The sequence below is a fragment of the Coffea arabica genome, chromosome 2c (genome assembly GCF_036785885.1).
Source record: "Coffea arabica cultivar ET-39 chromosome 2c, Coffea Arabica ET-39 HiFi, whole genome shotgun sequence".
NCBI classification, from domain to species: domain Eukaryota; kingdom Viridiplantae; phylum Streptophyta; class Magnoliopsida; order Gentianales; family Rubiaceae; genus Coffea; species Coffea arabica.
The window spans coordinates 72,209,350-72,219,701 of record NC_092312.1 but is presented as its reverse complement, the minus strand read 5'-3'; the positions used below and the strand labels follow the sequence as shown (position 1 = coordinate 72,219,701).

Sequence of the window (10,352 nt, the reverse complement as noted above, 5' to 3'; positions counted from 1 at the left end):
TATTTCAGTAGATGAATATTTTTGTCCTTCACTTTTAAAATATTAATTTTAAACCTGTTATAAATTTAAATTAGTAAAATTTACTTGGAATCCAGATATTTTATTACTTTTTATCCTAAATCTATCATGTGACTCACATGTTATTATTTTTTAGCAATAAAAATGTTAGATCTTATTGTACTTAAACAAATGTCTTGATCCATATTTATTTTTATTCCTAAAAAAAAAACCTGATCCAAACCGCATTTATTTTTTTAACCTAATTCGTATTTATTTTTTCCATTCAAAAAAGTGAAATCTGGCCCTTTTATAAATTAAAAATGACTACATGTGGGTCATATAATAATTTCAGGCTAAAAAGTGATTATTGACTTGAACTAAATATTACTAAATTAAATTTGTAAGGAACATAAAATTAATATTTTAAAAGTGAAAGATGAAAAAATTCATTTGACGAAATGTGAAAGATGCTTCGAATGATTCTCCTTCTTTTTTAGAAGAGCTTTTGTTTTAAATCAATTTCGTCCAGACTTTTATCATGGCTGCTCCCAACTAGTATTTGGTAGTGCTGCCAATAGCAATGAGGAGAAATTTTGTTGTGTATGGTATGAGAAACCCGATATGGAAACTTTTTCTTATGTGTCACGATAATTGAAATTCTGAAACAAGACTAGAAAAGTACCAAGGTGTCCAACAACTTCATACATTTCAGAGGAGGTTAATATGGTCCCTTAAAAAAAAAAAAACTTTAGTAATTAGGCTTACCAAAAATTTCCTGAAAATTTAAAGTACTAATCTGATCTTTAATCAATTCATTTAAAGATAATTTAAAAAATTCAAACAATTTTTACAGATTTATCGAGTAAGTTCATAATTGGAAGTGAATAGCTAAGGCCAGGCTAGGGCTTAGCCCACATGTAATGGATAGCCCAAAGTGTTGCTGATCATTGATTTGTGCTATTACCTATTCATTCCCAAAATCCGAATATTATAAGCTCCATATTAATTTTCCTTTATTGTACTGCCATTGCAACTACTGTACTGAACTTACCTTGTATATCCCCCACCCCCCAACCCAAAAAAAAAGATCAATTAAGTTTGGTTTAAACAATAGGAATTAGAATGTTAAACTTGCATTTCCAACTAATTATTTCCTTCATCTAACAAATTACAGTTTCATGTAAAATTCCAAACCTATGATCCAGGTGGAAACTAGACCAGCCCCATTTGGATTAGTTGTTTTTGGGAGTGTTTTTGAAATATTTTACTATAGTAGTGTATATTAAAAACTTTTTACTGTAAATGTTTTTCGTGATTTTTTTAAAGTGTTTTTGAGATATATTTTGAGATATTTTAAATTTAAAAAATTTTTGTGATATTTTTTAAAAATTACCACCACCACCACCTCCCTTCTTCTCCCTCTTTTTCTTCCTCCTCTTCCTTTCCTCCTCCATCTCTTTCCACCTCGCATCTTCTTTCTCTCTTTCTTTCCTCCCCTATTCTCTTTGCCTTCCCTTCCCCTCCCGCCATGCCTTACCCCTCCTCTTTCCCTTTCCCCAACCCTAGATTTAGCTGAGGCCAGTCAAGGTCTCTAGTCACGACATCACGGGTAGATCATAGCCTCTAGTCGAGGCCAATTTTTTTTTTGGGGAGGGGGTGAAGAGGAGGGGTAAGATGTGATGGGAAAGGGTAGGAGAAGGGAAAAGGAGGAGAGGAGGAGAAAGAGGGAGGGAGAGGAAAGAGGAGAGAGCAGAAAGGAGGGGATGATGGCGGTGGAAGGTAGGTGTGGTAGTGGTGGGTTGTGGTGATCAATGGTAGATGAAAATGGTTTAGATCTTTTTTATTTTTTGTATATTTGGAGTTGTTTTTGATTTATTGTATGGATATAGTTTTTTTGGAGTTTTTTTTTGATGTATTACTGCACCATTATTTATGAAAAACTTGTTTTTGAAAAAATGAGAAATCCAAACGGATAAGCTGAGTAGCTGCCATTTGAAGGTTATTCATTTTAGAATCTGGCCTGAGCCCCCATGATGAAGTTCTGGTATGTAGCATTCCCAACTCCCATATTCAGCAAAATGATATTTTTGACATAAGACTAAAGTGTATCTTGGTGCATATTACACAGGTTTTTATGAGGTGAGATATAATTGCAAACATCATTTAAAAAAAAATTAGAACACTCAGGAGCATAACTTGTAAGCTTCGGACCAAAGCTGAAACTCTCAAGTAAAATTTTTGTTGTAAGTTAAAAAAAAGGGTAAAATACAAGGAATCCTCTTGTGGTTTCGCGAAAAGACACCTTACCTCCTATCATTTAAAAATCTCCACATAAACACCCTAAACTTTATAACTAAAGTGGAAATTAACCTATAACCGGGTGTGTGACTTAGTGACGATGGGTATGCGAGATTCCTTTGAAAAGGAAAAAGGGAAGAAGAGAGTATTGCAGAAGATAGCTTTGAAAGGAATACTCTCTTCTGTAGAAAATGCAATACTCTGAAAAATCTAATAGGACAAAATTCCAAATAGCAGTCAGATGTAAAGCTATCTTTTGGAGGGTAAAAGAAAGAAGGTATCTAACACGCAATGGCTCACTCTTCATTTTCTTCATCACCATCACCACCAGCAGCTTTCTTAGCAGCTGCCTTCTGGTTCTTACGCTTGACTCTTCCAGCACGCCCGCCACCAAATGAACTGGTGATTGAAAAGTCAATGTGCTTCTGGGAATCAACTCTCACCATAAATGAAGGAACATTAACTACCTGCCTTCCAACCCTGATGTGCCTCTGTCTATTCTCCTCCTAAATAACACAAATATTTTTTGATCTTCTTTTTTATGATTCAAGAATCATGACTGCGTTCTTTCCGCGACGAAAGTGATCGATCCGCCATCACCATCACCTTCTACTCATATATTTTAGTAGCAGTTGCTTTCGATCTTGACCGACTATGGAAAGTCATCAGCATCAGCATCAACATCAGTATGATAGCAGCAGGAGCGTTCATATTGACACAGGTGGTGGTGATAGGTTCCCTCAATGGAGTATGCAAGAAACCAGGGATTTTCTTGATGATTCGGGCAGAGCTGGATCCTACCTTCATGGAAACCAAGCGGCACAAGCTTCTCTGGGAAGTCATCGCCACCAAAATGAGGGAAAAGGGTTACAATCGCAGCACTGAGCAGTGCAAATATTCCACATTGATGCAACTACGGAAAAAAAAGATCTGTTGATGGAGTGAGAGAAAAAGGTATACATGTTAATCTGTATCCAAAAGTTTTCAAACCTTTCCCATGTCACCAATAATGACCACACGTTGTAGAGAATTTTGCCCAGGATAAGGTGATGCTCTGAAATGGTACATCTGACTCTAGATATATGTGCCATTGAACAATCTATGACCCAACTTATACGTGTAGCTACATAATCAAGTAGTGGATATGATGAGTTTTATTTGTAATGTCCTGATAATAATATCAGTCAAGCACGCGAGCATGGTGAATTGACTTGGCCATGCCTGTCTTGAAGACGAGTCCACAGTCAGAGCCAAGACATAATCGAGCTTATTTTGACTTCCAAAAGGCCATACCTGTTCATCCTATGCAAGAGGGCTTCACCCTCAAAGATACGACGAGGGTCTTTCTCATCAAGAGTTAGAAGCATTCTAGCATTATTACGAATACGGCTTAATGCATACTGGACCCTCCAAAGCTCCCTCTTGCATCTGAGTCCATATTCTCCAACAAGCCTCAACTCAGCATCCAAAGGCTCCTTCTCATATGGACGTTGAGGCTTTTTGAACAACTTCCCATAGTTGCGATAGAAACTGACGTGAACCATGGCTGCTACTGGGCCGGGGGATTGCTCGTCGTCGTCAGTGGCGGTGGAAATGAAACCGAGGAAGACACAGCCAAAGTGTCATTCTTTCTTAAAGTAATTTTCAGAATATTGTTTTCTCGAGAAAATGAGGTCAAAGATCGTATAGTGGTTGAAAGTTGATGTCTACAATATAAAGTTAGACCAGATATTCGACCTGTTACCGGTACCTCAGCCGGTTCAAAAGGTAATTTTCACTTTAGTTATGAAGTTTAGGATATTTATGTGTAGGTTTCTAAATGATAAGGGGGTAATGTGTCTTTTCGCGAAACCATAAGGAGGTTCCGTGTATTTTACCCTAAAAAAAAAGCATCAATTTTGACCCTTTACCTTGACACCAAATTGTTAATTAAAATAACTTTTTACCAAAAGGAAAAAAAACTTGTAGAACTCAAAGTTAAATTCACTTTGAAACCTTAAATATAAACACATTTGCACTTTAATCTTAAACTTCAAGTTTGGACACTTTATCCTTTAAAGTATGAAATTCATTATACTCTAATTTCTTTGACTTTAATTTTGGACGCTTTACTTCCTAAATTATGTAATCTATCCCACCAAAATTTAGGGTTGTGAAATAGATATTAGCAGTAAAACTCGAACTACATTAGTTTCGTGTGATAAAGTGTTTCTCATAATTAGATGTCTTAGCTTTAAGATATGGGCAATAGATGCCTCTATTTGGATGATGAGTTTTTTTAGGTATTTGTATAAAATTTTACTATAATTTACTAAAAAAATTGTAGAAAATCTTTTGTGTAGAATTTGGAGAAATAATTCTTTCCCTTTTCTTTTTCTTTCTTTTTTGGGTAAAATACCAAAAAACTTCTTGTGGTTTATTAGATGTTTAATTTAACACCTTCTGGTTTGAAAACCTATACTATAACTCCCTGTGATTTCAACTAATTTGAAATTGGATTAAAACACCCAATTTAACGGTTATACATGAAATGTCAATATTGCCCCTATATAAATAAACTCCCTATGGTTTGTCAAATATTTAATTTAACTCCCTCTAGTTTGAAAAATTATACTATAACTCCCTGTAATTTCGACTAAATTGAAAATTGAATGAAAAGCATCTTACATATAGTAGAGGCAATATTGACATTTCACGCACAACCGTTAGATTGGATGCTTTCTATCCAATTTTCAATTTATTCAACACCACAGGGAGTTATAGTGTAGGTTTCCAAACTAAAGGGAGTTAAATTGAATATTTATCAAATCACAGGGAGGTTTTTTGGTATTTTACCCTTCTTTTTTATCCTTTCTTTTTCTTCCTCCTTCCTTCCCGCCACCATTAGCCACCACAACCACCTCACCCCTTTTTTTTTTTTTCCTTTCCCTTCCCCCTCCCTAGTCCTCCTCTCTCCCTTCTCCTCTTTTCCCTTTCCTCTCCCCCTCCTCCTCCTCCTTCCTCCTTTTCCTTCCTACCAGTTGCAAGCTAATCGGTGGTTGGTTGAGGTAGGGAGGAGGAAGAAAATACGGGAAAAAAAGAAAAAATTTGTGTGTTTATTGGATATTTTTGGGGGTGTATATTAAAAATTTTAGAATGTATTTAGAAAGTTATTGTAGACAAAGTTATAAAGAAATTTGTCTGTTAAAAGTACGGCAAAAATCTTGGATGCCAAACAGGCCCGAGGTTTTCTTTTAGAGTTGGAAATGACCTTGAAATACATAGATGTTTTTCACATATTCAAGATTCAACGAAAAAAGCACTTTGTTTTAATGTGCATCTTCTCATTGGGGCTATAGTACGGTAATTTAATTCGGGGGATAACCATGAAATAGTTAAATCACAAGGCGAGAAATTCTAGTTATATCTATTTAGTCCTCCTCAATTTTATGGGAATCAGTACATGGCCAACAAACAAACAATCCGAATCCAACCAAAAAATTAAGAAAAAATATCAGAAAAACGTCCTAGCTAGCGTAAATTATTTCGAGATAGCATAAAGAGAAGCAATACTTAACATGATGAAATTTCAGCTCCAATTAACTTCACTTTACACAACAATACAGGATGAAAAGAAGAATAAGAAAGCTGAAACAGTACAATGTGCAATAGGATAGTAAGTTCTCTAATGTGCTTTACATTAAAGAAAATTTCAGAAATTCAACTTTGGACATCAGACTTTAAATAGTTTTGCTCCACCAATTTAACAATCTTGACCTTCTATAAACAGAAAACTTCTTATTCTTCACTTGGCCTACTGGATTGTGGATACATTGCATTTCATCTTTTGCACTGGACTACCAATTTTGTTGATTAGATGGATGTTACAATGAGGGCTACTAGTAAAACCAAAATAAACATACACAAAGAAGCTTTCTTTGTATGGGAATACTGATGAGCTGAAAAGGTAGACCCGCATCCCTGGTGAATTTCAAGTCAATAGCAAAATGATCAAAATTCAAAGGGATAATTTCAGAAAACCTCCCTTGAGGTTTCTAATAATTTCACTAACCTCCCCTGAAGTTTAAAAAATTACACAAACGTCCCCTGAGATTAAGGTTTTGATAATAAAGTTAGTCCAATTAGAAAAAAATAACATTAAAAAAATACTTTAAGGAGAGAGATGAAACTTTTATTTCATAAATACCCCTTATGCATGTATATAAGTCGTATTAGTAAAAGAATTAAAATAATTAAAAGTTAAAAATAATTAATATATACATTTAATCACTTAAAAGTTTCATATTTAATAAATTAGATAATACAAATAAACAACAAAACTACACTAATGATTACAAGGTTTAGTAAATCAGACTAGTCATCTCTTTTAACTTGATGTTTGCTATAATTCTTGTGATTTTGAACAGAAAATTTTTTAAATTTTGTCTGTTTTCCCTCCTTTCTCCTTTATTTTCATGAAATTACTTTACATTTGTCTCCCTGTTTCTCTAAAATTATTTTACAATTGTCACAACTTCAAGAGTTTCAAAAAAAATTAAAAGGAGGGAAAATAAAGGCAAAATTAAAAAATTTTGCTATTCAAAGTTACAAGAATCATAGCAAACATTATATTAAAAAAGATGACTAGTTTGTTTTGATGAATCTTGTAATCATTAGTGTAGTTTTACTTATCTCTATTATCTAATTTATTAAATGTGAACTTTTTGAGTAGTTAAATATGTGCATTAATTGTTTCTAACTTTAGTTATTTTTTTTCTTTTGCTAATACAATTTATATACATGCATAAGGGATATTTATGAAATAAAAATTTCATCTTTCTCCTTAAAATGCTTTTTAATGTTACTTTTTCTAATTGGACTTACTTCGTTATCAAAACCTTAATATTAGGGAAGATTTGTGTAATTTTACAAATTTTAGGGGAGATTATTAAAATTGTCAGAAATCTCAGGAGAGATTTTTGAAATTATCCCAAATTCCAATGCTTGCACCATCTAGAGAAGTTACTTCAAGACACAACAAGAATAGAGTAGCCATATCTACTATTGCTTCTGGATCGGCATCCTTGGTGATTCACAAGTCAAAAAGTAAAATGAACAAAACTCAAATGCTTGCATCATCTAGAGAAGTTAATTACTTGAAGACAAAAGTGCAAAATTAGAGTTGATAATATCTGCTGTTGCATTTGATTGACTGATTGATGGTGGCACAAATGGAAGCATAAATAGTCGAAATAATGTGGGGTCTATTTGAATTTAAGGGATTTTTAAAAAACTATTTTATCTTTCAAATTTATTAATAAACTTCAAAAACAATTTAAAAATAACTACAAAAACACAATACATCTCAAATATACCTAAAAATAACACAAAAAATAAATCTCTTACTTCTCTTCTTCCATACATTATTCACCACCACCACCCATCACCCTCTACTGCCATTGACCCTCCGCTACCATCGCCACCGTCGTTCTCTCTCTCATCTCTCCTTCTCCTTCCTCCCTCCTCTTATCCCTCCTTCTTTCTTCTCTCTCATCTCCTTTATCTCTCCTTCCTTCCCTTCCTCGCCATCCTATCCCTTCCCTTCCCTTACCTATGATACCCCTTTGTTAACCACGACTAGAAGGGTCATGACCAAAAGCTGTGACTAGTTGTGGTTTCTGGCCACAACTAGAACTAGTGAGGGAGAGATGGATATGAGGGGCAGGAAAGGGGGGGGGGGGGCGGTGGAAGGAGGAAGAGGAGGGAGGAGAAGGAGGGAGAGGAAAGAAAGTAGAGAGGAGGAAGGGATAGTGGTGGTGGATGGTGGAAGTGAGTGGTGTAAACTTTTTAAAAAATATTCCAAAATAGTTATAAATTCTAAAAATACTTTAAAATGCATTCAAAAAAATCCTCTGAAAAACATCAAAAACACCTCCAAAAATATTTATAATAAATCTTTTTATATATATAATTATAATAAAATTTTTAAAACATCCCAAAAATAGCTAATCCTGACCATTCTGGGACATGGGGCTTGTCATAATTCAATCCATCAATTATTGCAACGAAGTAAAAGCACAGAAAACAAGAGAAAAAAAGAGTTGATGTCATATTCTTGCTACCTTCTAGATGTGTGGCTATCAATATAGCAAATTAAGTCATCTTCTGTTACCTTCTTTTCATAGCCGTAATACCAGAATGAGAATCGCGCAAGCTTGGACTTTCCTTGTGGTAGATGCAATCTTGATTGGAATAATGGTCACCCACCATCATTGAGTACATCTGTGTAAATTCAACTCTCATTGTCCCCTTTTTCTTGTATGATCCGATATAACAACAAATTAAAAATTGGGCTAAAAAACAAAAGCATGTAATGGGGCAGCAATCATGGACTTGCAACCACATAAACGTTATTGAATTCATAGATTACTAGAGAAGAGGTACACATATAGCTATAGAGTACTAGTACAAATTTTTGAAACAAGGGGTAATACTTCTGTTATTTCAAGAAATCACTACATAAGGGCACAAATGGGCACATTGTTTGAAGTGGATCAAACAGTTAGGGAGAGACATAGAAAAGGCCAAAAGCAACAAAAGCAATTCCATCAAGGGACAGCATAGCCAGAATATATCTTTTAGGAGAAAGTGAGATCAGAGACAATTCACAGAAGACGATCCTCAGCTGCAAATTCTTCAATCATGTTCATTTTATTAAGGGGATTGAAGGCTGGAATCTCGGCACATTTGCATGGCAACATCACATGAGCTCCAAGCCCCTGATCCAGTGACTGAACAGGCATTCCAACTGAAAGCTTCCGGGCAATAACAACCGAATTAATCACCTCATCCGTGGGATGAAAAACTGAGAGTACCTCGAAACCTTGAAGGTCGCGAGGCTCAACAATTGGATAGAGAAAAGCTCTTGCTCCGTGAGCGCTTCTGAGCATCAAGATTGCCCCTGGAGCCATGTTCTTGGCCAAATGATCGATAACTCGAACTTTTTCCTCCTTGTCCATGCCCACCAGGGCTGCCAAAAACACAACGTCGTACTCCTTCAACTCACTGCTTGTAACATCCATAACATCTTTGGTGTGGAAAAACATTCGTTTGGACAAGTCAGGATCAGATGCAAGGAGGCGGGACGCCATGGAATTGGCGGAAGGGTCAATATCATAGTTGTGAAAGGAAGTAGTAGTCAGGTGATAAGAAGCCAAGACAATTGAAGTAAGAGGCAGGGGACCTGAGCCCACGAATGCAATTCGACTTGGGACTTTGATATTGGTCAGGTGCTGGCTGAGGATGTTGAATTCCAGCCGGCCGAGTTTAAGGTAATTATTAAAGTATGGGAAGGTGTTGAGATGGTCAAGAGGGTTGTCAAAGGAACCTAGGATTGTCGAATAGTGGCTCTCTAGATGCCCTTCAGCTTCTCCACAAAGTGTAATGAGCTTGGACCTCATTTCTTGAACTCTTTTGCACAGCTTTGTTACATCAATTGGATTTGGTGGGATGCACGTGAGAACGAGCTGTGTAAACAGCATGTCGACATCTTTGGAGGGCTTGAGGCTCTCAAGGCTTGAGATCTTCTCATAGAACTCGCAGACTTTCTGCACCAAAGCATCTTTCTGGCAAACCATGTCGACACTATGAGGTTAGGGAAGTAAAAGTCTGATGCTCTCTCCTATGGAATGTGCTAAAACAACTTGAGGAGAACTTGTTTACTAACTATTGTTGAATTTCACACAACACACACTCACTTGGGAACGATGTATTCCCTTCCCGGGGGTCGCTATTTATTGGCATTTGTGGGGACCCTTTGATGACAGGCGCGGGAGGGATGAGACATGCTTCACTAATTTTTCTGGGAGGGGAAAGGGGTGGGAGGGGTAGGGTAGGAAATATAAGAACTTTGTTTATTATCAGTTGATGTAAGAATGGTTAACTTTTCTATGTTGTTCCATTGGTCACTTTAGTACTTACAATTTGTTCTTTTGCCTAGTAATTAATCTCTTGAATGAAAACTAGGGTTTGCCTTGTTGGATCATTTCTTAGGAATATGTAGTTCTCTTGGGATT

The 10,352-nt window shown here is 35.8% G+C and overlaps 2 protein-coding genes across 2 annotated transcripts; both read right to left on the bottom strand.

Moving 5' to 3' along the window:
• Positions 1-2,594: 2,594 nt before the first annotated feature.
• LOC113723724 (small ribosomal subunit protein uS4y-like) lies at positions 2,595-3,842 on the bottom strand. The gene is made up of 3 exons (XM_072077170.1): positions 3,592-3,842; positions 2,952-3,179; positions 2,595-2,697 (listed from the first exon to the last, which is right to left on the bottom strand). Exons 1-3 carry the CDS (start codon positions 3,840-3,842, stop codon positions 2,595-2,597), a joined length of 582 nt encoding a protein of 193 aa, XP_071933271.1.
• A 4,828-nt stretch (positions 3,843-8,670) lies between these two features.
• On the bottom strand, positions 8,671-10,103 carry LOC113727794 (nicotianamine synthase). The gene has a single exon (XM_027252145.2). The coding sequence runs from the start codon at positions 9,912-9,914 to the stop codon at positions 8,943-8,945; it is 972 nt and encodes a 323-aa protein (XP_027107946.1). The 5' UTR covers positions 9,915-10,103; the 3' UTR covers positions 8,671-8,942.
• Positions 10,104-10,352: the final 249 nt, after the last annotated feature.

What these genes read in the sequence shown, in the direction of transcription:
- LOC113727794 (XM_027252145.2), bottom strand. Translation starts at nt 9,914, where the DNA reads ATGGTTTGCCAGAAAGATGCTTTGGTGCAGAAAGTCTGCGAGTTCTAT.
- LOC113723724 (XM_072077170.1), bottom strand. Translation starts at nt 3,842, where the DNA reads ATGGTTCACGTCAGTTTCTATCGCAACTATGGGAAGTTGTTCAAAAAG. An exon ending in CTCTTGCATAGGATGAACAG is followed by an intron (nt 3,180 to 3,591) that starts GTATGGCCTTTT and finishes TGCACTGCTCAG; the next exon opens with TGCTGCGATTGTAACCCTTT. An exon ending in GATGCTGATGACTTTCCATA is followed by an intron (nt 2,698 to 2,951) that starts GTCGGTCAAGAT and finishes TTCAATCACCAG; the next exon opens with TTCATTTGGTGGCGGGCGTG.